Source organism: Capra hircus, chromosome 28 (assembly GCF_001704415.2).
Source record: "Capra hircus breed San Clemente chromosome 28, ASM170441v1, whole genome shotgun sequence".
Taxonomy (NCBI): Eukaryota; Metazoa; Chordata; class Mammalia; order Artiodactyla; family Bovidae; genus Capra; species Capra hircus.
This window is the reverse complement of record NC_030835.1, coordinates 19,815,685-19,843,678: the sequence shown is the minus strand read 5'-3', so window position 1 is coordinate 19,843,678 and position 27,994 is coordinate 19,815,685. Positions and strand designations below refer to the sequence as shown.

Sequence of the window (27,994 nt, the reverse complement as noted above, 5' to 3'; positions counted from 1 at the left end):
CCAGCCTCAGGGAGCGCCGTTCACATGGCCTTTGGCTGGCACCAGCTGACCTCATATTGTTGGTTTCCCATGCGCATCTTTGTTCTAATTTCCTTAAAGCAGAGAAGGATGCAATTGAAGGTGATGAGGGACTCTCTCTGTCCCTTCTCCAAGCTTTTCCCCCAAGCATAGAAGGAGCAATCCCACAGCCCCAGGTGCTGTTTTCCTGTGTTCTTGCTGGATGGGTAATAGGCAGGTTCCCAGCACAGCCAGTATTTAGTCCTGGTTGGCAGTTTGTGGAACATCTGGTGAGGGCATTAATTCCAGGCCAGAGGAAGCTGCCGGCCCTGAGCCCTCGTTGAGCCGGCCCCTGGCTGTGGCCACTGAGACCTCCCAGGCCAAAGGGAGACTCAGACTGTGAACAGATCCTCTCGTAGAAGAAATGGAACTTGGACCTTGCTTGCTGCTTCAATATTTTTATTGTAAAAAAAATTTTAAACATAAAAAAGGTGAAAGAATGATAGTGAATACCCAAAAGCTTACTTTGCTGTGCTGTGCTTAGTCACTCAGTCGTGTCCAACTCTTTGGGGCCCCGTTGGACTAGCCCGCCAGGCTCCTCTGTCCGTGGGATTCTCCAGGCAAGAATACTGGAGTGGGTTGCCATTTCCTTCTCTAGGGGATCTTCCTGTCCCAGGGACTGAACACAGGTCTCCTGCATTGCAGGCAGATTCTTTACCAGCTGAGGTACAGGGAAGCCATATATGCCCACTGCTGCTGCTGCTGCTAAGTCGCTTCAGTCGTGTCCAACTCTGTGAGATCCCATAGACGGCAGCCCACCAGGCTCCCCCATCCCTGGGATTCTCCAGGCAAGAACACTGGAGTGGGTTGCCATTTCCGTCTCCAATGCATGAAAGTGAAAAGTGAAAGGGAAGTCACTCAGTCGTGTCCGACTCTTAGCGACCCCATGGACTGCAGCGTACCAGGCTCCTCCATCCATGGGACTTTCCAGGCAAGAGTACTGGAGTGGGGTGCCATTGCCTTCTCCAATATATGCCCACTAGCCAGAATCAATCATTTTAACATGTGGCAATGTCAGAATAAGTTGCAGACAGTTCACCCCAGATATCCAGGATGCATCTCCTTTTAAAAAAAGTGTCCTTAGATATAGCCACAACACCATCATCATGCCTAATAAAAAAACAAGTCCATGTGAAAACTTTGCCAGTTGTCCTTAAGATATTTCTCACGGTGCATTAGAAAAAGTAATCAGGATCCAGTAATACATTGAATCTCATTTTGACAAAAAAGATCCCAGTGCATCTGAAACACGAGGGGTGATCTCTGAGGCCCCAAATGATACAGATTCTGGAGTCCCAGGGAAGATGATCATGTGTTACTTGCCTACATTTGCCTAATCCACCAAGAACTACTAGGGCCTGGCTTAGGGAAATTCAGAAAGTGAAGAAGGAGGAGCCTCCTCTGTGATCTGGTGGCTAAGACTCCGAGTTCCCAAAGCAGGGAGCCTGGGTTCAATCCCTGGTCAGGAAACTCGATCCCACATGCTGCAACTGAGTTTGAATGCCACCTAAAGATCCTGCTCGACGCAATGAAGATCAACTATTCTGAGTGCCGAAACTAAGACCCGGTGCAGCCAAATAAAATAAATAAATATTTTTTTAAAGAGAAAGAAAGTGGAGAGGGAGAGGCTTGCTGGGCTGGGATATCCATGTGGATCTGCCGGCCCTGCCTGCACAAGCCCTCTTCCTGCCTCTTCCTGTTGGAAGGAGCACTGCTCAGTGGCTGGAGCCTAGACACCGGACTCCCTGAGTCCCACCCCTTCACCCCACTCCAATCACCAGTGGCACCTGCTCGCCCTGTGCCAGGTGCTGTGGGGCGATGTTCTGAAGAGCTATGAGACCTGGGTCCAGCTGCCCACAGTCTGCAGGGACACTCCATAGATGCTCTGTTTGCAGATAACCAGCATGTATGGATCGGAGAAGGCAATGGCACCCCACTCCAGTACTCTTGCCTGGAAAATCCCATGGATGGAGGAGCCTGGTACGCTGCAGTCCATGGGGTCTCGATGTCGGGCACAACTGAGTGACTTCACTTTCACTTTTCACTTTCATGCATTGGAGAAGGAAATGGCAACCCACTCCAGTGTTCTTGCCTGGAGAGTCCCAGGGATGGGGGAGCCTGGTGGGCTGCCGTCTATGGGATCTCACAGAGTTGGACACGACTGAAGCGACTTAGTAGCAGCAGAGTGTATGGATGTGTGGGGTGGAGCCTCTTTGTTCCTTGGCTTGGCTGCCTGGGGTCTGGTTGGGTTGGAGTGGGAGAAGCTTCTTGCGTAAGATGGAAAGCACTAACTCAATAGTGCCTAATTAGCCGTGACAGGGAAATGAACTTTGAAAAAAAATTTTTTAACCCATAGAAAATTTGAAAGAGGAATTCAAAGAATACCTGTATGTTATTATTAGCATCTTGTTTTAATATCTCTCTCCCTATCTTTCTTCCCCCAAACCCTTCTCTCTTAATACTTCTTTTTTTTGACTGCAGCTTTTGTGACCACAGCCTTACATACCCCAGCAAGCAGCTTTCCAAAAGGGGCATTTTTCCACATGCTGCCATTGTCCATCTGAAAACAAATTACCATTAGATAGAACCTATGCTGTCCATATCCAGATTTCCCTCCTTGTTCACCAAATGTCTTTTGTAGTGAATATTTTACCCAATCTAGGTCCACATGTTTCAGCTGTGACGTGTCTCTTTCATCTCCCCTAACCTAGACTCTCTTCACTGCTTTTGATTCCTTTGAAGCCTCCAGGCCCTTGTTCTGTAGAATATCAGCATTCTGGATTTACTTTATGATCTCCTGGTAATTAGGTTCAGGCCATACATTTCTAGCTGTGGTGCTGGAGAAGACTCTTGAGAGTCCCCTAGGTAGCAAGGAGATCAAACCAGTCAATCCTAAAGGAAATCAACCCTGAATATTCTTTGGAAGGACTGATGCTGAAGCTGAAGCTCCAATACTTTGGCCACCTGATGTGAAGAGCTGACTCAAAGGAAAAGACCCTGATGCTGGGAAAGATTAAGGGCAGGAGGGGAAAGGAGCAACAGAAGATGAGATGGTTGGATGGCATCACTGACTCAATGGACATGAGTTTGAGCAAACTTCGGGAGATAGTGAAGGACAGGGAAGCCTGGTGTGCTGCAGTCCCTGGGGTCACAAAGAGTCGAACATGACTTAGTGACTGAATAACAACATAAATTTCCCATATGAGTGCTTCACAGGGTATGTGGAAGGTATAGGAAGCGTGATGCTCAGCCACTCAGCTGCTCTCCATGCCAGCCTTGACCCCCAGCCCTCTCCATTGCAAGCATGCATTTCCCCGTGATAACAAATGCCTGAGCTGTGGGTGACACCTGAGGCTGTGTGAATATTCTGTCTACCAGATAACTTTTGAAAGCAAATCTGAGCATGGGACTCCCTGCTTAAATGATGTCAGTGATTTTCCTTCAGAATATATCCAGTCTGCCTGCTTCTTGCTACCTGCACATGCCCGTCCTTGTCCAGGCCACCATCACCTAGCATCTAGGTTGCTGCAGTAGATTCCTGACCATTCCGATCCCATATCTCCATCCCCCAGTTCTCAGCACAGCAGTTTCAGAGTAGCTCATTTAAACATCAAAGTCAGATCTGATCACTCCTCTGCAAACTTGGAGTGCCTTTTGCCCACGCAGAGCAAAAGTCAGAGTCCTCTCCATAGCTTCAAAGGTTCCGCCTGCTCCCACACCGCTGCCCTCTCCCCTTCTCCCCTCCGTTCTCCCCACCACTGGGCTGGAGCAGCTATTCTCTGAACACATGGGCACATTCCAAGGTCTTGGTAGCTGCTTGGATGTTGACCTGTGTATCCGTGTGGATGGTAGAGAGCCCCCTACCCCTTCACGTCTTCACTCCAATATCATTCTCCCTGGCTGTGGTATTGAAAATGCCAGCCCCCTCCATCAGCCTTCCTGGCCTCCTTTCCTGTTTCTGCCTTCACAGCCCTCATAACCAAGACATACCATGTACTTTTTGTTTATTTATTTCTCCCCAACTGGAACATGAGCTCCCCCATAGCCGAGACATTTGTGTTTGGTTGGTTAACTGCTAGCTGGGCCGAACTCCCGATCCCACACCCCATTCCTTTTTTTTTTTTTTTTAATGTGGAGCATTTTTAAAGTCTTTATTAAATTTGTTACATTATTGCTTCTGTCTTATGTTTTGTTTTTTTGGCCAAGATACGTATGGGATCTTAGCTCCTCAACCAGGGCTCAGGCCCATATCCCCACACCCCCTGCACTGGAAGGTGAAGTCTTAACCACTGGACCAGCAGGGAAGCCCTCTGCACCCTGTTCTTAGCTGCTCCCAAAGTGTGCTCCAGGAATCCTTGGTGGGTGGAGCCTTTTCAGGGGATCTGTGAAGTCAAAATCATTTTCTTGGTAATACTAGGATGCTATTTGCTTTCCTGCTGTCATCCTCTCAGGATTGCCTAGGGGAATTTCAAGGACATATGATGGTGATGTGGCTGCAAATTGAGTGAGGAGCAGCTTCAAGAATCTACCAGCTCATCTCGTCAGCCAGATATTTACATTTGCAAAAATGTAAAGCCCATGCTACCCTTCCTCTCGCAATTTTCTGGGAAAAATTTTAACAAAAAATATGCTATTTATGTTAACATGTAAATCTATTATTGTTATTTCTAAATTCAGTTCAGTTCAGTTCAGTCACTCAGTCATGTCCAACTCTTTGCGACCCCATGAACCACAGTATGCCAGGCCTCCCTGTCCATCACCAACTCCTGGAGTTCACCCAAACTCACATCCATCGAGTTGCTGATGCCATCCAGCCATCTCGTCCTCTGTCGTCCTCTTCTCCTCCTGCCCCCAATCCCTCGCAGCATCAGAGTCTTTTCCAATGAGTCAACTCTTTGCATGAGGTGCCCAAAGTATTGGAGTTTCAGCTTTAGCATCAGTCCTTCCAAAGAACACCCAGGACTGATGATCTCCTTTAGAATGGACTGGTTGGATCTCCTTGCAGTCCAAGGGACTCTCAAGAGTCTTCTCCAACACCACAGTTCAAAAGCATCAATTCTTCAATGCTCAGCTTTCTTCAAGTCCAACTCTCACATCCATACATAACTGCTGGAAAAACCATAGTCTTGACTAGACAGACCTTTGTTGGCAAAGTAATGTCTCTGCTTTTGAATATGCTATCTAGGTTGGTCATAACTTTCTTTCCAAGGTGTAAGGGTCTTTTAATTTCATGGCTGCAATAAATATTTAGAGTAGGTCTTTTAATTTCTTATATAGTAAATAATCGATAGATATAATCACCCAAAACAAAAACTCTAGGGCCCTCAGAAATTTTGAAGGGTAAAAATGAATCCTGAGACCAAAAACTTGGAGAATCACTGGCTTACACAACTTCTCAGTAAAGAAAGATCAAACAAATGAATGAACTTTTTGGTTTAGGCTGAGAGACTTTGCCATGGTGGTCTGACTTCTGAGCTCTTCCCTGGCCTCCTCCATCCCCTGTCTGCCTCTTCTCAATTCTAACTATGCTGACCTGCTTTCCTGTGGCACCTTCATGGGCATCTAAAATTCCTTGTCCATTTCAGAAATTCTTGCTTGTCCATTACATTCATCGAATGGAACTCAGTTTGAACTCATCTCTCCCAGGACACCTTCCTTGATCTCACTGGTATTGCCCGTGATTTAGCATCTCCTCGTATCTAGCTCTTCTGCACACTCAGTTACCTCTACCTCAGTGTCCCCATTTCTGTTGCATTTGTTGGTATACAGATATGTCTTACCAGACTGAGCTTCTTGAGGACAGAAACTAGATCTTACCATTTTGTGTCCAGTGCCTGGTACATACTAGGCACTTTCTAAAATATGTGTTGAATCAGTGAGTGATGCCTTGGAATTCAGAATAGGGACTTCCTTTCTTCTGATTTATCCTTGGACCAAAGTGCCTCTAAAGGGGGCATGGTTTCCGGCATCTGATTTGAGTCTTGAAATGTCAGGGTGACAACAGTGCTTCACCTTCACTCAGAAGTAATGTTTATTGAGCGCCTGCTGGGTGCTGGGGAATTTTGCGTGGTATCTTGTTTCAGGGGCACTGTGGTTCATTAGGCCATTGTGAGCTGGCTTGGGCTCTAATCACTTTTCATATGGCTTCTATGGGGATAACATGGTCTGGGAGCTAAGCTAAACTTCCTGTGGACTTCTGGGACTAATGCATTTGTATTATATATGCAGACTGTGAGGTTGTTGAAGTCAAAGATGGTGTGGTAGGTGTGTTGCTGGGTCCTGCTACCATGCTCTGTATGCAGTAGGTAGTAAATAGCTGGAATAATTTGTTCAATGGGCATAGTTAGTACTGGAAATAACAGTACAATGAGGGCTTCCCATTGGTGGTTTCATAGGTGATCATAAGTGGAGAGAGATTTCTATAGCTGGAGTGACCCAGGAAGTCTTCCCAGGAGAGGAGTCTTTGAGCTAAACTTTGGAGGATGGGTGTTAGCCCCTTTCATTTTTGTTATTTCCAAAAACACTTGGTCTCCTTTCCGTGGCTGCTGTGGGAGGCAGTGCCGGAGTCGTATGCCTTGATCAGGCTGGAGTGGGAAGGATATCTCTGTTCCCTGTAGGACCTACTCATGCAGAAGTGTGACATCTCCTGGCCAGGTGGGAAAGCACGGGCGGACCCATGGAGAAGGAACTCAGCGGAAAAGACTTTGGACTACCATGGCCTGCTGATGGCTGGGGTTCTTGCAAGGGCTGTCTGGGCATGGGTTTCCATGGGTTCCTGGAGCTCTGAAGGGATCCTAGGGCTTGTGGCCAAACATCTCCCTTTTTGAGCAGGGAAATTGAGGCCCAGAGAGGGGAAGGGCCTTGCCCAAGGTCACATGGGAATTAGTGACAGAATTGGGATTAAAGTTTAGGGCTCCCCTCTCATCTGCCTCCCCCAACCGTCAGCGCTCTTTGTAATGTATAATGCTGCCTCTTTCCCCCTTTTTCCCTTTGACCTCTTTGGAGTCATAAGCCTTTGGAGTGGGGGACCTTTGGGTCCCCAGGGGTAAATCCTGTGCTGTCTCAGGGAAGAATGGGGGATGCCTGGCCCAGTTCCTGGTGGGCAGGTGTGGATTCTGGGACCTGAACTGGAGGCCATTGTTGAAGACAAAGTCCGCTTGTCACCTCTGTGAGCCTGTGCCTGCTTTTAAAATGTCTGAGTGAAAGGGAGACTTGGGCCATCTGACTCACTCCTGCCAGTGTCCTGCAGCTATGAGCGAGGAGCCTGTGCCATCTGGGACAGAGGACCAAGGAATGGGGACCGGCAGTGGTCTGGCACAGAATGTACTCCTGAGTGTACCCCAGCAGGAGGCACTGCCCCTGGGCTGAGACCTGGGGAGATAATCACCCAGGTGCCACGGTAATACAGCGCCGGGAGGTGGGGTCTGACTTTCCTGGTGCTGACCTGTGGACAGTGGAGAGGAGGGGGATCCACAGAGGGAAGGGAAAAGGAAAACCAGGGAGAAGTGTATGTTGGGTAGAGGTGATGTGTTCTTGGCTCTTCTTTGCCCCTTGGCTGTTTCTTTTTTCAGATTAACCAGATAAGTCATCTTGTTAGTATTATTTTTAAATGGAGGTTCCTGTGGGAAATCTGCTCTTATTCACCATAATGAATTAGGTCTGCCTCAGGTCTTGATAACATAAGACACCTATCTTTCTGAGCACCTCGATTCTCTTTTTAATGCAAGTTTTCAGGATTGTAAGTCACTTAATCTTGAAGCCTGAGTACTCTGGAGTGGGATCATTAGCTTCTTCTTTGGGTTTATGGGCATCTAAAGCAATAGCATTTCTCAGATTCATTCCTCTGATAGGTCTGGCGGCTGGTCCCTGTGTTGGTGGAGCGTCCAGTAGTGTGAGGTCAAAATCCTGTGCAGCCTCAGCTCCAATGGACCTGCTCTGATTTCCCAGGAGGAAGAGACTGCCAGGCCTCTTGTTTCAGAATATTTTCCCCAGCTGTTTGTTATGCCATTCTCCATCTGCCTGCCCCTGAACGCTTCTCAGAGAGAGTCCGGGCTCCATCAGATCTTAACCTCCAGTGTTTCATTTGTTTATATTTGTTTGTGATTAGACATTCCACCCTGCTCCTGCTGGGTTTGAGTAGCTGGGGCTTGCAAACCTCCCAGCGTAGCTCTTTCACAGCCTGGAATGTGCTGTGTGCTTGTGGGAGTCTTTTTATTATCATTATTATTATAGGAATGTGGAAGAGCATTTAGAGAGAGAAAGGGACAAGGCAGACCTCCAAAAAAACTTAACAATATAGAGAACAGATATGTGTGTGGGTCTTTTACCTTTTAATTTAATTTTTATTTTATATCAGAGTATAGTTGATTTATAGTCTTGTGTTAGTTTCAGGTGTACAGCAAAGTGATTCAGTGAGATGTATATATACACATATATTCATTCTTTTTCAGATTCTTTTCCATTAGAAGTTATTGAAGAATATAGAGTAGAGTTCCTTGTACTATAGTGGGTCCATGTTGATTATCTGTTTTATGTATAGTAATGTGTATATGCAGTCTTCCCACAGACACTTCCAGTAAAGAACCCTCCTGCCGATGCAGGAGACGTGAGAGACACAGGTTCAATTCCTGGGTCAGGAAGATCCCCTGGAGGAGGGCATGGCAGCCCGCTCCAGTGTCCAGATTCTCCAGTGCCTGGAGAATCCCATGGACAGAGGAGCCTGGTGGGCTGCGATCCACAGAGTTGCAGAGAGTCGGACATGACTGAAGTAACCTAGCACGTGCACAATGCACAAACGTGTATATGTTAATCCCAGACTCCTAATTTATCGTGCAGGAATGAGTGTTTGTAACTGTTGGTGACAGGAGGGTAGCAAAACAGGGTGTTAAGTCCACTTTGCTTCTTAGAGAGAAGGCCATGTTTCCCACCCCGGGCCGAGCTGGAGAGCCAAGCCTGGGAAATACTTCCAGAAGTTTCTCCCCGAATCTGTCTAGACAGCCATGGGAAAGCTTGAGGGAGGTGGAGACCACTGTTGTTAGAGAGGTCATGATAAAGATGATGTAAATAAAGAAGGAATAAACCAGGCCTGTGGGCAGGAAAGCCTGGTAAAGGTGTCGATTTTCTCCCAAGGGATCTATAGATCCAATGTGATTCCAGTCAAACCTCAGGAGATTTTTTCAAGGAACTTGATAAGATGATTCTGAAATACGCACACAAGAGTCAAGGTAACTAAGAATATCCAGGACGCTTCCGAAGAAGGCAGGAAGGAGGGGCGTGGCCTTGCAGATGCCACAGTGGTATTATAAAACTGTAGTCACTACTGAAGGGAGGTTTGTTTAGAGACAGACTGACTGATGGGAGAGACTGGGAGCCAGAAAGAGACCTAGGCATGTGTAGAACCTCAGTGTATACAGAAGAGTTGTAGCAGATCCATGGGGACAAGAGGCCTAGTTAATGAGTGGTGCCTGTTGCATTCCAAACAAAAGCAGATTGTCAGAGAATGCCATGGACCAAGGGTTGCAGTTAACCAAGTTCTCTGCATGGATGTCAAGCTTTTTTTGTTTTGTGTTTTAAGAAGAAGTTCAGGGTCAAGGCAGAGTTGACAGCAGAGTATCGGTGACAAAGACCAGGGGCCAGCTCTTTTGCTGGCAGCGGCAGTCTGCTGCTGCTTCCTCCAGGGCTGGCTTTGTCTTGGGCTTGAGAGGAACCTTATTCCTCCAGCACAGACTGCCTGAATTTAGCGCTGGGGCCAGGCCAATGGCACCAAGTCCAGGACCCCAGAGCTTAGAATACTGCCCTGTCATTCTGGAGGTGGGTCTGGCACCCTCCTGGGAGACAGAATGAGCCCTAGATCAGTTTGGGTTGGGAGCTCTGGATCTGGTCTGTCCTGCTGTTCGTAGTGGCAAGAGAAGTGGGGTGGCAGGAGCTGAGCTTTCTTGGGGAAAGTGAGAGAAGAGATTACTTTCTCTTGGATGAAAATCATTGAATATAAACTTCCTCTAGCCAGTGGTAGGATGATTAGGGCACATGACTCTTTGATAAGGATGGTCTCTACCATCAGAAAGGAGCAAGGCAGGAATGGTAAGGGGCAGCATCCAAGTGGCCACCAACTACCCCTGTCACATCTAAACTATCTTAAATGAAGTAAAATGAAAAATTTGGGCTTCCCCGCTGACTCAGTGGTACAGAATCTGCCTGCCAATGCAGGAGACACAGGTTCAGTCCCGGGGTTGGGAAGATCTCCTGGAGAAGGCAATGGCAATCCACTCCAGTATTCTTGCCTGAAAAATCTCATGGACAGAGGATCCTGGGAGGCTACAGTCCGTGGAGTCACAAAAGAGTTGGACACGACATAGCAACTAACCAATAACAACAGAATGAAAAATCCAGCTTTTCAGGCACACAAGCCGTGTTTCAAGAGCTTGCTAGTTCCATATGGCTAGTGACTGACCACACTGGATGTTACCACCATCATAGAAGATTCTGTTGGGAGCACTGCTCTGCTACCGGCACCTTTGTATTTTGCAGAGACATTTCGGACCCATTCTCTCCCAGATCAAAGTGAAAGGCCCGTCTGGTAGATTTAGTGGCAGGCAGACAAGTTTGGGCTGTGCATCCTGACTCCGCCTCTTATAAGCTCTGTGTCACTTAACCTTACTGAGTCTGGTCTTTAAAAGCAATTAGCTGTTTCTTAGACATGCCAGGGTGTGTGACAGTCAGGGAGATGCTGGTATGGCACTTTGTAGGCTGTTGGTGCCGCGTAATCACTCTGTACATGGGAGCGGGCATTACTATTTTACAAGTGAAAAGTGAGGCTCAAAGAGGCAAAGTGACATGGCCAAAGCCTCTGAACTAATAAATGAAGGCCCAGAATGCCAACTCCCATCTCTTATTTTACCTCCATCCAGCCCCAATCTGTGCAGGACAGACCCTGGTAGAGTGTGCTGAGCAGGAGCACACACCTGCAGGGTGGGCTCGGCCCTGGGCCAGGCAGGATCAGTCTGGGACCAAAGGGCTGGTGGGTATGAGGTCCAGGACTTCCTGGATGGATGCAGGGGCCCTGCTAGCCCCACCTTATTTAAAATCTCTTTCAGGCCTTGGAGTTTATCCTTTTAAGCTCAAACTTTACAAAAGTGCTTTGTTTGGGCCATATAGAGCCTTGCAGCCTTTGAGTGTCCCTTAGGTGGTTCCAATGTGGATCAGTTATTGGAGACTTCAAGAAAACACTGGCTCCTCCAGGAAGCTCATCCTGATTTTCTGAAATTTCCTTTTGCCCCCACAATTTTGTTCAAATTCCCAGAGTCTTCCCCATGGGAGAGATTCAGCATGCTTCCCCTAGATCTGAGATTCTTCCTCTTTTTTTGTGCCAGGAACATTTCAGTTAAAGGATAATGATAGTAAAGTTTGGCTTTTTTCTCCATCCCCAGTTCAGAGATCCCTGAATCCCATCCATCAGGCCATAGAGATCATTTCAAGACTCTCAACCTGTCTTCCCCCAGACTTAGCCCATGTACAGTCTTGTGACCCCTTGTGACCATCAGGGTCTGGGACACAGTAGGTGCCTGGCATGTGCCTTTGGGGGTAAAGGTAGGCCTTGTGGGTCCCCTCTGAGTGCAGACCTGCCCCAGCTGGGGGTGAGCCAGCCGGAACCAGATGCTTCCTGAAGGAGGAGGCAGTGCAGGTGCTGGAAGGCCTCACATGCTTGCCAGCAGCAGCATGAAGCTGGGCCTCAGCTTGCAGAGGAGGAAGACAGTTCCCAGGCTGCAGGGCTCAGAGGGGACTTCAGGCCTGGTTCGCAGTGGGCAACAGGCTCCCATGCAGCCTTTTGAAGATGCCACGTGGCTTGTGGCAAAATCTGGGGCCCTTAGCCTGGCCCATGGACTCTTTCCTTCTCTGGCCCCAAATGGGCATGGCCGTGTGCCCCTCACCCCCAGCCAATTTTAGCTGAAGCTGTCCTGCTTGACAGATGGGCCATTTGCTTCCTGTGCTGGAGCTGAGTGGCTGGGTGCCCAAAGAGAGACTATAATTAGCAGAGAAAAGGGGATGGGATTGCACACTAGCATTGACAGTTAATTTTATACTCACAGGGAAACATAAACTAATGTTCTCAGAGATGTAAATATCATTTGGAAATCATGAAGTTCCTGGGAAGGGTATGTCAGCCTCTCCCCATGCCTGCTGCTCCTGGAACCCTTGAATAAGGAGCCTAGATCTGCTTGTGCTGTGTGTAGCGCCACCTCAGGGGCTACCCGGTGGCTTCTGGAAGAACTGAGGTGGCAGCACCCCTGGCTGGACCAGGAGAGATGAGCCTGTGATGGCTCAGTACACAGTGGTGCAGGAGCTCAGAGGTTTGGGTCTGCACTAGGAAGCTGCAGTAGCTTTTTATGGCTTTAGTGGTCTGGAAATGCTGCAAGGCTGACTCGCAAGGAAAATGTGATCTTTTGTAACAGGAGGGAGATCAGACCAAAGAAAGTTTTGTTTCCTGCCAGGAAGGCCGTTCTGGAGTGGGTCCCGGGGCTCTGGAGAGCTTATAAAAATAGAAGAAGCCACTGACTGCCTTTACAAAGAGGGCTGGGGTCAGTTCTGCTCAGAATGCAGGCCTACAACAGCTTGGTGTTTTGGGGATGGTTTCCAAAGCAGGGTACCTGAACCCAGAAGCATAGTGTCAGATGGGAAGGAGGGGGGACAGCCTAGGATGGTGGTTAAATGTTGCTTTTTTATCTAAACAAACAAACAAAAATACTGAAACACTGAAGTCTCAAAAGTATGTGGAATCAATCCTGAAAATATTAAGGTGTTATCTTGTTGGTTCAGTGACAACAGGCAAATTACAGTTTTCACCAAGATAGAGGATAAAACGCCACTTCTGTTGCCCGAGGCACACCGTGTCCTTGCATATTGATTGCACGCCCTGCCTGGGCTCTGATGATGTGGGGTTCTTCTTTAACCGTCAACCCTGGCTCTAGGGCCGAAGGATCTCTGGGTTCTGTGTCTGGTTCAGGGTTGCTGCTGCTGCTAAGTCGCTTCAGTTGTGTCCGACTCTGTGCAATCCCATAGACGGCAGCCCACCAGGCTCCCCCATCCCTGGGATTCTCCAGGCAAGAACACTGGAGTGGGTTGCCATTTCCTTCTCTAATTCATGAAAGTGAAAAGTGAAAGTGAAGTCGCTCCGTCGTGTCCAACTCTTCACGACCCCATGAACTGCAGCCTACCAGGCTCCTCCGTCCACGGGATTTTCCAGGCAAGAGTACTGGATTGGGGTGCCATTGTTCAGGGTTAGAGTTGAGTAATTCCTTGTAAGTGCACTAATAAGGAAGGGGAGGATTTGGCTCTTTAAAACTTCTTGCCCTTGTTCTCAGAGGACCCGCAGGGCTTAGGCTGGCCTTGAACAATGATTTCACCACGTCCTGGGTTTTGGAGCATGAACTGACCAAATAACTTTGGTTAATATTTTTCTATCAAAAGTAGATTTTATTTCTTGTGGTCCTCATTTTCCTATAGAGGGCCTTGTGTGTGTGTCTCCTAACTTTTTAAATTTAAATTAAAAAATTTATCCAGCTGAGTGATTTGGATGACATCATTTCACTCATGGTTTTCCCGACATGGCCAACTTGTTAATAAGCAGTTCATGGCCATGTTTGTCAATGCCTTTAGCACCTCTTGGCCTGTGTGTGCTGGGAAGGCATTCCTTTTAGACCTGGGGAGTAGGTATCAGTAATCCCAGATTATCCTTTCAAACTAAGGAGAATGGCAGTTAGCAGTGACATACAGCAGAGCCCTGGACCGGAGGAGATGGCTTCCCGGTAACCCTCTGTTACCCGATGTTTCCAAGTAAGTAAGTTTGGTCTGTTTGACTTTTGGCATCCCTGCCACTTGCAGAGCTTAGGGGAAGCAGGTACTTCCCTTTGCCCAGAACAGTCTTGGCGCTCTTTAGAAGGCCGTTGAGGAGATCTACTTTGAGGGCACATTGTATAATAGCCATTTTAAGCTGGAGGTAGACCAGGAGTAACTGGAGGAGCCACCACCTCCTTGGTGTTCAGGATGTTGACTCTAGGGTGGCTGTGCTCATGGCGTATCTTGCCTTTATCTTGTCTGTATTATCCCTCATTTCCTTTACTTAGATCTTCACTGACAGCACCATGGCTTCTGACTCCTCTCCCACACTGCCTCCTGCTCTGTGGAGAAGTCCAGTGTATCTGCTCTTGGGAATGTGTGGCCTGGAATGCCAGAATCATTGGACAGGCAGAATGCTGGGTAGACAGCGCTGGACTCAAACCCAAGCGGGGATCTACTGGGAAGCCTGGCTTGCATCTGTTCAACAGACATTGATTGTAAATGCCTGTTGTGCTTCCTTAATGTCAGGGCTGTTCTGGTGCTGGGGATGCCTTAAACACTTGAAAAATTCCTCCTAGCATGGAGCTTATGTTCTTGTGGGGAAGACAAACAGTTAAAAGAGAAAAAAAAAAATGTAGTACATTTACTACTTGTCAGTGCAAAGGAAAAATAAATCAGGAAATTGGGATTGAGAGTTTCAAGGAGAGAATTTTCTGTGTTTAAACAAGATGACCCCGAAGGCCTCACTGAGCAGGTGAGAAGTGAGCAAAGATGAGAAGGAGGTGAGGGCGGGAGCCGTAGTGCCATTTGGAGATCAGGAGAAAGCACATTCCAGGCAGTGGGAACAGCCTGTGCAAAGGCGCCTAGCTGGTGCACTTGTGTGTTTGGCCGGCAGTGAGGGGCCCAGTGCAGTTAAAGCAGAGTGAGGAAGTGGGGGGAGTGAGAAGTGAGCTCAGCCAGGCTGTGTGGACTGTGATTAGGGTTGTGGCTTTTACTCTCAGGGCACAGAGAACCAGCTTGTCCTGAGTAGATTTTGCTTGGTCAACTCTGGTAGGAAGAACAGGCTGAAGGGGGCCAGTTAGAACACTATTGTGAATCCCAGGGTGATGGGGCAATGCAGTCCCAGACATGTCTGAGGGTTTGGGGTGACAGCCGCTGATAGGGCTCCCTGAAGATTTAGTATGAGACTTTGCCAGCTGAGAGCAGGAAGGGGTCCTCCAAGAACGTTTTTGCCTCATTTTTCCTGATGGGGAGTTACAGTGGTCACCTTTCCACTGTTAGGAAAATTGATGAGGAGGAATTTGACTTAAAAATCTCTTCAAAATCCCTCCTGCTCCAACTTTCAGTTTTCCTGATGATCATTCTGAAGATAAATCCCACTGAGTGCACTGCCCGTCCCCCTGAGCAGGTCTGAAATTTCCTTTGGTGTTCTGCCTGTGTAAGACACACCCCAGGGCCCCATGCTTTCAGGTTCATAGTGTTTCCACTGTCCTTATCTCACTAAAGCCTTGCAAAAACCCTTGGGTGAACAGGGCAGAAATGATAGTCATCATACCCATTTTTCAGATGAGAACACAGACTTGTGTGGTCCAATGCTTGTCCAAAGCCCAGGGTTAGCAAGTGGCAGAGCTGGGACTGCGGCCCAGGTTCTCTGATCCTCTAGGCAGTGCATTTCCCCTGACTCACCAGTACTTCCCACCAAAGCAGCATTTCCTAATAGGGTCTGTGTTAATTTACTAGGGCTGCCGTGATAGAGTACCACAGACTGGGCGGCTTAAGCAACAGAGGTTTATTGTCTCTCAGTTCTGGAGGCTGGATGTCCAAGATGAAGGTGTGGGCAGAGTTGGTTTTCTCGGAGCCCCTCTCTGTGGCTTTGCCAATGACTGTCTTCTCTGTGTGTCTTCACGTGGTCTTCTCTCGGTGTGTCTGTGTCCTAATCTCCTCTTATGAACATTCATAGTGGATTCAACCCGAGTCGTAAGACCTCATTTTAACTTCATTACCTCTTTTAAGCCTCAGTTTCCAAGTACAGTCCCATTCTGAGGTTCTAGGGGTTAGGACTTCAGCTTGTGAATTTTGGGAACACAGTTCAGCCCATAACAGGTTGCCTCACATCCGGTGACCTGGGGTGACCCGTCCAATGGCAGGCACCAGAACCCTCCCTTGAGTCCTTCGCAGGAGAATCAAGCAACTGCAGTCCTCCTCCTCTCTCACTCCTTGTTTTCTTGCTGCAGCTGATCGGGGGCCTGGTCCTGTCTGTGGGGATATATGCAGAGGTCGAGAGGCAGAAATACAAAACCCTGGAAAGCGCCTTTCTGGCCCCGGCCATCATCCTCATCCTCCTGGGGGTCATCATGTTCATCGTGTCCTTCATCGGCGTCCTGGCTTCCCTCCGGGACAACCTGTGTCTCCTCCAAGCGGTGAGTTGGTGGTGGGCAGGGGGTGTGATCCTTGGAGTCCCTGGGAGAGCTGAGAGACCACCCTGGGCCCTCAGGCAGCCCAGTTAATCAGTCCTTGCCTCAAACCAGCTCTACTGGAGGGTTTCGTGGGTCAGCCTGTCCATATTGGCCCAAGAAGGCTCAGCTTCCTCCACTTCTGCTTAGAAAGGCTGATTCAAAAACTGTTCTTAAACCCCATGTTGGTCTGGTCTGTCTGTTGGAAGTGGGAGAAGGTACGCTCAGATGAGAGCAAGCAAAACCAAGAAAAGTTGTTGGTGGTGACTCATTAGCTCATATAACCAGCAAGTCCACCCTAGGTCCAGGGGTTTAGCTGATGCCCTGGGCTTTCTCTCTCTTGCCACCTCCCAGCTGGATGCCAGCTGCTATCCTCAGGTTCTCTTTGCGATGGTCACCAGCAGCCTTAGGCCAACAGTCCTTATAGCTCAGGGTCCTGGGGAGTCTTTCCTGGTAACTCTGGCCAAGATCCTAGGACTTTGATGGGACTGCTTGGCCAAGTGCCTGCCCTGGGGTCAGGGATAGGGTCAGCCTCCCTGCCCCCTTACTGTGGGGTGAGGGATGGCTTCTCAACACAGGGGGTGCCGGATAGGAGATCTGTTTACTCTGCACCCACATGTGTGTTTGACCTCATTGTTCTCCTCACCCGGGAAGCCCCTAAAAGCCCCTGTGAGTGTGGTCTCAGTGATCCTTCCTGAGGCTGGAAGTTGTTGACATTAGTTTGGACAATGCTTCTTTCTGTGCTAAAGAGTAGTGTATATACTCAGCCTGAGACAGCCCCTCATCTGCCCTTGGGGTCTGGGAAGTCACTTTGCAGGGGCTTTGCTGGCAGAGCTGGAAATGCTGCTCTAACCTGCTTGTCAAGACAGGCCTGTCCCCTCTGGGTCAGCCAGAGGAGGACCAGCGGCTGCTCAAGGTGTGGGGTTGGGGGAGGGGATTGTGTTTTTTCACCCAGACCCCACTGAGGACTTCTGGGACAAACCTCGATAACAGTCTGGCTGGGACAGCTGAGTCACTCTTCCTCATCACAGGCTCCAGCCACGGGCTTTCCTGGGAATGTCTGTCCACATCCTGTGCCTCACAGGAGGAAGGGGTGAAAGGCCCAGGAACCCATAAGAGCTCTGACAAAGATGATTTTCTTACTGTGCTTGACCTTGAAGCAGATGGCACTTCCCTTCCCCTCTCGGTGACTCACTGAACTTTGTTTTGCAGTTCATGTACATCCTTGGGATTTGCCTCATAATTGAGCTCATTGGTGGCGTGGTGGCCTTGATCTTCCGGAACCAGGTGGGCCTCTGGCACATTTACCAGTCCCGTGTATGCTGGGCACCCGCTCTGTGTGCGCCCTGTTGCAAACTGGGAGTGCAGCGGAGAGTGGGGCGGATAATCCCTCCTGTGTCTATTGGGCTGGGGAGACAGGCACTGAACATGTAGCCCAGAAAACAAGAGAACAAAACAGGCTGATGGCAGAGTGCCTAGGGTGGAGGTGGGGAGGACACTGATGAGAAGGAGCCAACCTGCTGAGGCTCAGGGGGACAGAGGGAACCATTGAGGCAGAGGGAGCTTGGTGGGTTTGTGCACAGTGTAGAGGCTGCTTGGCTGAAGGTGAGTGATGGGAAGTGGGTAGAAGTTGAAGCTGGAAGGACTGGCCAGGGCAGATCACGTAAGGCCTTGGAATTTTTTTAAAAGGCAGTGGGAGCCTGTGGAGAGTTTTATGCTGGGAAGTGATGTGATCTGATTCACGTTTTACTTGCTGCTGAATGGAGAGTGGACAGTAGGGACACTAGCCGTGGGTGAGCCTTAACCACAGGCGTGTCTTAGCCTTGGAATCCAAGGGTCTTCTTCCTGTTTCATGAGTACCAGGAAAGGGGAGGGGAGATTCCCGTCACATTGATGGAGTCACTGAGGCGCAGAGAGGTTAAGAAGCCCTCCTAAGAGTACATAGCAAGAGGGAGGCAGCTCAGGGATGCTTTCCAATTTCTTTTCATTTCTTTTTTCCTCCTCTGCCCCAGCCTTATTGAGGAATAATTGACAAATAAAATTATGTTTAAACTCTACAATGTGATGATTTGATATATGCATACATTGTGAAAGGATTACCATAATCAAGTTAATAATACATCCATCACCTTGGATAGTTAACTTTGGGGGAGGGATAAGATGTTAATATTTATGATCTATTCTCTAAGCAAATTTCAAATATATAATACTGTATTATTAACTATAGTCCTCATACTGTTCATTAGATCCTCAGAACTTATGCATCTTGTAACTGAAAATTTATACCACTGACCAACATCTTCCTGTTTCCCCCACCTCCTATCCCCCGACAACCACTTTTCTACTCTCCGGTTCTATGAGTTTGACTCTTTTTTAGATTTCAAATGTAAGTGGCCCCATATAAGAAGTATTTGTCTCTCTCTCTCACTTATTTCTCTTAGTGTAATAAATACCCTCAAGAGTCACCCATGTTGTTCTAAGTGGCAGGTTTTCCTTATTTTTTCATGGCTGAATAATATTCCATTATATATATATATATATACATTCTGTATACACAAACAATGGAATATCTGTATCTATCTCACATCTTGATCCATTCATCTGGCAAACAGACGGGTTGTTTCCATATCTTGGCAATTGTGAGTAATGTCGTGATGAACGTGAGAGTTCTTTTCACGGCAGATGACTCTTTGAGATAGTAATTTCATTTCCTTTGGCTATGAGTGGGATTGTACCACACATGGTAGTTCTATTTTTAATTTTTTGAGAAAGCATCATACAGTTTTCCACAGTGATTGTACCAATTTTACACTCCCAGCAACAGTGTACAAAGGTTCCCTTTTTGCCTCACCCACATTTGTCTCCTGTCTTTTAATAATGGACACTCTAACAGGAGTGAGATTATATCTCATTGTGGCTTTAGTTTGCATTTCCCTGATGTTTAGAGATGTTGAGCATTTTTTCATATACTTGTTGTTCATTTGTATGTCTTCTTTGAAAAACTATCTATTCAGGTTCTCTGCCCGTTTTTTAATTAAATTACAGCTGATGCTTGAACACCATGGGTTTGAACACTGTATATCCACTTATACACAGATATTTTTCAATAAATATAGTATCTGTATTTCATTTTACAGATCTCTAAATCAACCAAGTGTGAGAAATGTTTATGTTCATTTTACAGAACTTTAAATCAACTAAGTGTGAGAAATGTTTATGTTCAGTTAGAGATCACAATGCTGCTGCTACTGCTAAGTCGCTTCAGTCGTGTCCAACTCTGTGCGACCCCATAGACAGCAGCCCATCAGGCTCCCCCGTCCCTAGGATTCTCCAGGCAAGAACACTGGAGTGGGTTGCCATTTCCTTCTCCAGTGCATGAAGGTGAAAAGAGAAAGTGAAGTCGCTCAGTCATGTCTGACTCTTAGCGACCCCATGGACTGCAGCCTTCCAGGCTCCTCCATCCATGGGATTTTCCAGGCAAGAGTACTGGAGTGCAGTGCCATTGCCTTCTCCGAGAGATCACAATATGTGGAGTCAAAAGGACTAGGGTTTGAGTCCTGATTCTATTTAAACTGTTTTAGCTTCCTGCCCTTCAGTGAGTTATTTATCAGTTCCTTTGTTCAGAGGCAGTATGCAGATTCTCAACTGTATTGGGGGTTGGCACCCCAATCCCTGTGTTGTTCAAAGGTCAACTGTATTTTGTTGTTGTTGTTGCTATTTTGCAACTGTAGTGGTTCCATATATATTTTGGGTATTAACCCCTTTTCAGATATATTGTTTACAGTTCAGTTCAGTTCAGTCGCTCAGTCATGTCCGACTCTTTGCAACCCCATGAATCGCAGCACGCCAGGCCTCCATGTCTATCACCAACTCCCGGAGTTCATTCAGATTCACATTCATCAAGTCAGTGATGCCATCCAGCCATCTCATCCTCTGTCGTCCCCTTCTCCTGCCCCCAATCCTTCCCAGCATCAAAGTCTTTTCCAGTGAGTCAACTCTTCCCATGAGGTGGCCAAAGTACTGGAGTTTCAGCTTTAGCATCAGTCCTTCCAATGAACACCCAGGACTGATCTCCTTTAGGATGGACTGGTTGGATCTCCTTGCAGTCCAAGGGACTCTCAAGAGTCTTCTCCAACACCACAGTTCAAAAGCATCAATTCGTTGGCGCTCAGTCTTCTTCACAGTCCAACTCTCACATCCATACATGACTACTGGAAAAACCATAGCCTTGACTAGACGGACCTTAGTCGGCAAAGTAATGTCTCTGCTTTTGAATATGCTATCTAGGTTGGTCATAACTTTTCTTCCGAGGAGTAAGCGTCTTTTAATTTCATGGCTGCAGTCACCATCTGCAGTGATTTTGGAGCCCAAAAAAATAAAGTCTGACACTGTTTCCCCATCTATTTCCCATGAAGTGATGGGACTGAATGCCATGATCTTCGTTTTCTAAATGTTGAGCTTTAAGCCAACTTTTTCACTCTCCTCTTTCACTTTCATCAAGAGGCTTTTTAGCTCCTCTTCACTTTCTGCCATAAGGGTGGTGTTTACAGTTATGTTCTCCCAATTCATAGCTTACCTTTTAACTTTTTCCATAGTTTACTTTTTAGCAGAAATGCTTTAGTTTGACATAGTCCCACTTATTATTTTTTGCTGTAGGCAACATTGCCTATATATTTGATGTCAGATCCAAGAAATCATTGCCAAGAACAATACCAAGGAGTTTTTTCCTATATTTCCTTTAGGAGTTAGTTCTACTTGAGGTCTTCTGCTACATTTAAGTCTTTAACTCATTTTGAGTTGTTTTTTGTCTATGACATAAGGATCCAATTTCATTCTTTAGCATGTGGATTTGCAGTTTTCTCAACATTATTTAATAAAGAGAGTTGGCATCTTTGTTGGGAATTAGTTGACCATATATGTTGGCTTTATTTCCAGACTCCCTTTTCTGTACCATTGATCTATGTGTCTATTTTTATGTCAAAACCATACTGTTTTGGTAACCATAACTTTGTAATATTGAAATACATGAAGTGTGATACCTTCAGCTTGGCTCTTCTTATTCAAGATTGCTTTGGCTACCAGGATTTGTTGTGATTCCATATGAATTTGAGCAGTTTTTTCTGTATCTCTGAAAGATGCCGTCTGAATTTTGGCAGGGGGATTGCGCTGAATCTATAGGTTGCTTTGGCCCATTGGTTGTCTTCCCGATTCAGTTTTGCTGTCTGTTCCTCCCTTTTCCTCTTTTCTGCTTTTCAGACCATCTGCTCTGGGCTGGCAGACCCAGGGTCCTGGCTCATTTTTCAGCAGCCTTGAGGAGAGAGAGATGTTTATTCCATTTGCCCATGGGGATGCCTTTCTGTGCAGCCAGCAGGGCTCCTGGCTGCCCACAACTTTCCAGAGTTATGAGTTAGTGCTTTACTAACTAGAGCCCAAGTCCAGGCCACGATTAGCAGCATCAGTGGCTTAATAAACAATCTCCTAAGTGAATAGCAGTTCTCGTTTACAGGGTGCTTTCACAAAGATTGATGACTTATTTTCCTTGCCCGTAGCTCAACAGGGGCCGTGACACCACTCCTTTCCAGGGAGGAGCTAAGTAAAGGCGAAACCTCCAGGGACCTTTAGTCCTCACAGCTGAGGATGCCACGGGCTTGAGGTCAGGGCTGAGCGCTTACATTATCCCCAAACACGGAGCGCACGACAGGGTGAAGTGTGTTCGTTCCCCTTGGGTACTGTGTCCCCTCATGGGACTATGTCAGTCCAGGAAGGACCCTCATCATGAGGGCTCTCAGCTCTTTGGAGGCTTATGATGGGCTGTGCTCTCATATGACAGTGATATATAATTCAAAAACGTAAAAATGAGATACAAAACTGTAAATGTAGGGACTTCTCTGGCAGTCCAATGGTTAAGACCTGTGCTCCCAACGCAGGGGACATGGGTTCAATCCCTGGTTGAAGAACTAAGATCCCAAATTACTGCACAGCATGGCCTAAAAGAAAGAAAAAGAGAGAGAGAAAAAGAAAAAAAACAAAGCCCTGTAAGTGCAGTAAGATCTCCACAATGAAAAAAAATAGGCCTGAAAAAATCTGGAAGGAAATAGAAATATTAACATATTAAATCATATTTTCCCTGAGGGATGGAACTAGGGTGATTTTTATTTCCTCCTTTATATTTTTTTTCCCTAGATCCCAAATTTTCTTTTACATTTTTTATAATCAAGAAGGAAAATACCATATAAAGGAAAATAATGTCCCTGCCATCTGTAATGCCATGTGATTTCGTAAAACAAGAAATGGGCCAGTGGCAAGGAGAGGAGAGGAGGAGCCTGGCCACTGATGGTGGGGAAAGAGGTGAGGCACAGTCAAGGTCGGGTTCCAGGTGAATTCCCAATTCCAGTTTTTCTTCCCCAAGAGGAGAAGACAGATTTCTCTGAGTCACAGTGTAACAAGTTCAGTCTCCAGCCCCCCAGGCTACCTCTTAACTCTAAGAATCCACTTGTGATGACAGATGAAGACAAATCATCAAGCTGATGGCTTCACACAGGGCTCCCAGGAAGGTACAACCATGGTCACCTCCAGGCAGTGAAAGATAACTCCCGGGTGTGAGGCAGAAATTCTGTATCAGTTGCTGACCCTGGGCATAGTTTCTGCCGCTAGGCATGACCCAGGAGTTGGATTGAAGCAGCTTCTCTGCTTCTGTGGGGTGGAGTGGCTGTGTGATGGGGAACTTGGTGCAGAGCTGGTGGCCCCAAGGATCCAGGCATTAAAAGGCGGATAAGTGCAGCACCCTGGACCCACCAGTGGGTGGGGAACCTGCATGACTTCCATGGGTGTCTGGGTCTCCCTGCTCTTTATTTTTTTAAATTAATTTATGTTTTGGCCGTGCAGGGCTTCCCTGGTGGCTCAGTTGGTAAAGAATCTGCCTGCAATACAGGAGACCCAGATTCAGTTCCTGGGTCGGGAAGATCCTGGAGAAAGGAATGGCTACCCACTCCAGTATTCTTGGCAGGATAATTCCATGGATGGTGGAGCCTGACAGGCTACAGTCCATGGGGTCACAAAGAGTCAGACACAACTGAGCAACTAACACTTTCACTTTGGTCTTCTCTGTGGCTCAGATGGTAAGGAATCTGCCTGCTCTGCAGGAGACCTGGGTTCGATCCCTGGGTTGGGAAGATCCCCTAGAGGAGGAAATGGCAACCCACTCCAGTATATTTGCCTGGATCTTACTTCCCTGACTAGGGATTGAGCCTGCATCAGGGAAGCATGGAGTCTTAAGCACTGGACAGCCAGGGAAATCCCCAGGTCTCATTGGTTTTGACCTGACATCACCCCAGCTTGCTGTGAGCCTCCCTGAAGGAATATTGGGGGTGTTGGAGGTGGGCAGCTCCTGCCCATGTGTTCCCAGCGAGGCAGGGCTGAGCAGGGACACCCAGAAGACACTGGGCTATGGCTGGTATGTCTGTACCCATCCCTGGCCTCCTTCCCTCTACCTCCTGGACAAGTGGAGGAGTGACCTCTTTTCTGGCCTTGATTGGATGGTGCCGTGGTCACACCCAACACCAGCCAAGGAACAATGGGAAGCACCCAACCTGTTTATCTTGGCACTGTCACCAGCTGGCTCTTGGCATGACCCTGAGGTTGGAGCACGGAGAAAGGAGACCGCATGGCCTGCTTGTCTTGTTTCCACCTGGAGCAAGTAGAGAAAGTTCTACACTAATGTGGATGGGCTCCTGCAGCTGGTGCATCCCACTGTCAGCCATTTGGAAGTGAGAGCTGGGCTCCAAACACCTGGGAAACCAAAGCATAACCCTCCCCCACCGTGGGGATTAATCCTGTGACTTCCAGCCAAGTGTGATAGGCTGGCCTGGTGGCTGATCTGCTCGTGGTGGCTCGTGGTGAAGCATCTGCTTGCAGTGAAGAAGACCTGGGTTTGATCCCTGAGTTGGGAAGATCTCCTGGAAAAGGAAACGGCAACCCACTCCAGTATTCTTGCCTGGAAAATCCCATGGACAGAGGAGTTCATGGGGTTGCAAAGGGTTGGACACAACTGAGGGGCTAACACACAGTCCAGCCAGGTCTGATGAAGGGACTGGCAGATATTCCTGAGAACCTTGCAGTGTTCACACCTCTTTCTTTCTCCCTCTTCGGGCTCCTCTCAACCCTTGGTTGTCTGATGGGGGCCCATCTCAGGGCTGGAGCAGAGGCTGGGGTCTGGAGGCAACAAGGATGAGTCTTTACCCTCTGGGGGATGCTGAGGGGAGCCCAGAGATGCTGGCTCAGCCCAGGCACTCAGGGAGGAAGGAAGTCCGAGTCTGAGCACCGTCCTCTGTGTTGTGAGAGCTGAGCTGGCGATGGTTCTGGCTGAGCTGCCGGCTACTGGGCCTCCCCAGTGTGGGCCCCAGAAGCTGACATGAATCGATGGAGGCCGGCTGGCAGCCTGCAAGAAATTAGGGCAGCTCCGTCCCCAGAGGCCTGGTGGGAGGCTCCAGCTGCTGGCTCTTCCCCTCCTTTCCTGCTCCTCAGCCTCCCATCTGGGGGAGCTGCCACCCATTCCCCCCACCCCCCAAAGCCTTATTTATTTGTTCTTCAGGCTTATAAAGGCTTTATTGATGCATAATTCACATACCATACAGTTCAGGTTTCCCCGGTGGCCCTAGTGGTAAAGAATGCACCTGCCAATGGGGGAGACCCAAGGGATGAGGGTTCGATCCCTCGGTTGGAAAGATCCCCTGGAGGAGGAAATGGCAACCCACTCCAGTGTTCTTCCCTGGAGAATCCTATGGACAGAGGAGCCTGGTGAGCTACAGTCCATGGTGTCGCCAAGCTTCGGACACGACTGAGTGACTGAGTGTGAAAACCATACAGTTCACTCGTTTGAAGTGTCCATTCGTACATGACCTGTTGATTTTAGAACATTTCCGTGGCTTTGAGAAGAAATCCGCCACCCCCGAGCTATCCTGCTCGTTCATCAACAAACTGTCCAAGTGCCTCCACTGAGGGGAGTGATGCAGAGGCCTCGGGCATCTTTAAAACTAGATTGAAAGACAGGGCTAGAAAGGGCAGTGCTCTGTGACTCGAGTCTGGTAGCTTGAACAATGTGCTGTGAAAATCCTATGGTTTTGATGATTGCTTACTCTTTGTTTTATTTAGCCCGGGCCACATGCCTCTGAGGCCACGCCAGCCATTCATGAAAGGCGGTTTTCAGGTCCTCACTGGAGCTGCCCCGCTGCATGACCTGGTTTAGAGCCGGGTGGGGGTGGCCCTGGGTGCGTTGCCCTCTGAGACAGCAGAGGAAGCCAGAATTCGCTTCCCTGCCGAGCTCCCACAGGACATGTCCTCTGAGTGGCTCCCCCAGTCCCTCAGAACAGTGTGGAACATAGCAGCACACTACAGTTGATTATAGTTAATTAATGAACCATACAACCCCCACCCCTGCAGGAACCACCCAGACATTCTACGCGTCTCCCTGGTGTGGACCTGTGCACACACACACACACAGACATGGTGCCAAGCGCAGCACGCATGTGTAAGAGCCAGCACAAGCCAGAGAGCTCCCTGGTGGGAATGGGGGCAGCTGCCGCCGGTGCAGTCTGGGACCATCTGTTCTTCCTGTCCGTCCAGAGAGGCCTCCAGTGGGGCCTCCCTCCCCCGCAGGGTCCAGCTCAGCTAACCTGATGGAAGGCCTGATTTGCACAAAGAAGGCCTCTTTCGGAGTCCGCGCCTTTGGAAAATACCCAGAGACTGAGACGGTTTGGGGAGAGAGGTCAGGGCTGCTCACCAAAGAGCGGGGGGCGGGGAGGGGGGAGCTTTTCCCCGTGAGGCTGCCGGGCATCCCCTCTGCTGCTTGTCTTCCTCCCTGCCCTGGGCCTCCTGCCCTCATCCCACCCTGGCTCCTAACCGCATGTGACCCCGTGGGAGGGCTGAAGGGTGACCCAGCAGAGGGACTGTGAGGTGGCCAGTGGGCTGGGATAGGAGGGCCAGGATGGCCTGCAGTGCCTTGAGACTGAAGGGAAGCCACTTCACCCACCACGAGTGTGGCCCTTGACATATCCCTGACCTTGGACATCACCCCCTGCCAAGAGCCCCTTACAGCATGCCATGTAATCCTGTGAGCTCATTCCCTGGGTGACAGACTGGTCCAGCCTGGTGTCCTATTTCTTAGCCACCCCCAACTATGCCCCAGCTGGCTGGCCTTTCCCTTCATCATCACCCCAGGGAACAGGCACCCAAGACTGGAAAGGCTGTGGGACCTGGGGACTTCTGGGAAGGGTAGACCTGAGAACCAGGCGGGTCCCTGCTCTGCCCAGGTCGGATGGCCAGCAAACAGCCCTTCCACTGAGCCCCTGCCCCAGGATCCAGAGCCAGACCCGGGCAGGGCGGACAGCTGGTGATGGCAGAGCCTGTTACAGGGGAAGAGGGCTGGCCTGGTGCCTCCTGAGGCTGGCGTGATCCTCCTCAACTCCCAGGTCTGCTCCTGAACGGTGATTATCAACAGAGGGTTTTTCTTCTGAGCTCGGAGACTGGTTTCCTTGAGCCAGTCTGCTTTGTCACCTTGGCTTTGAGCAGTGTATGAATGTCAGGAAGGAGGTGGCTATCACATCCTTGTTTCTCTCTTCCTGATACTGGAGATAGTTTGGGGAGCTGGCCCTGAACTCAACCTTGGGTTCTTGGCTTCTTAAAGCATATCAGGATGCGATTTTGACAGTTTGGTTCCAGCAGCTCTCTGGCTGTGATCATTGGGGTGACCTTAGACAAGTCACATTACCTCTTTGGGCTGCAGGGAGTTTGGGAGGGGTCTCAGATCAGGAGTGGCTCTTGGACAAGACTTAGGGTCTTGATTTCTTTTGGGATTAGCCACTTTCCACTGATGCCATAATGGGTATGAAGTGGTACTACCTCCTGGAAAAAGAAAAATCTATCATAATAATATGTAATAATGCTATGTGCCTGGCATCGTGCTAAGCACTTTCGTTGCTCTAGTTTGTTTGAGTCTCAAATTCCTCTGAGGCAGAGGATCCCCTTTCCCACCCTGTAGGGGAGGAAAAGTGTCAGTCACCCAGTCGGGTCCAACTATTTGGAACCCTGTGGACTGTAGCCTGCCAGGCTCCTCTGTCCATGGAATTCTCCAGGCAAGAATACTGGAGTGTTTCCATTCCCTTCTCCAGGGGATCTTCCTGATCCAGAGTTCAAACCCAGATTTCCTGGATTGCTGGCATATCCTTTACCGTCTGAGCCGCTGGAGGTTCAGAAGTTAATTGATATTCCTGAGGCAGGTGTGATGCAAAGACTGTTCTTGACCACGAGGCGTGACAGCCCCTTGCAGCTTAGTCTTTGATCTTTGGCGCTGGAAGGTGTCTTAAAGACAGGCCTGCATGACTGATTCACAAGTGGGGAGCTGAGAGTGCAGGAGTAGGGTGGGGCCTGCAGTCCTAGGGTGGGGCCTGGAACTCAGGACCCTCTTGTCCCCACGAACCCTGAGGGCGCCTCCCCCGGGAATTGTCTGGCTCCAGAGCTGAGAATGCGCCCTTTGTGCCAGCACAATCTCTGATGATCCACCGGCCTCCCTGCTCTGAAAGCCCTGATTGTCACTGTGAGTTTGGAGCTGGGCTGCCCACACTCCCGCCCAATCCCTTCCCGCTGTGGGGCCTTTT

The 27,994-nt window shown here is 48.7% G+C and overlaps 1 protein-coding gene across 2 annotated transcripts in view; it reads left to right on the top strand.

Moving 5' to 3' along the window:
• Positions 1–27,994, top strand: part of TSPAN15 (tetraspanin 15) — a 56,594-nt gene that overhangs the window by 16,964 nt on the left and 11,636 nt on the right. For both annotated transcript variants that reach the window (XM_018042488.1, XM_018042487.1), the window contains exons 2-3: positions 16,125–16,310; positions 17,556–17,630. In XM_018042488.1, the coding sequence (XP_017897977.1) occupies positions 16,125–16,310; positions 17,556–17,630 (261 nt within the window). The remainder of the gene's footprint in view (positions 1–16,124; positions 16,311–17,555; positions 17,631–27,994) is intronic.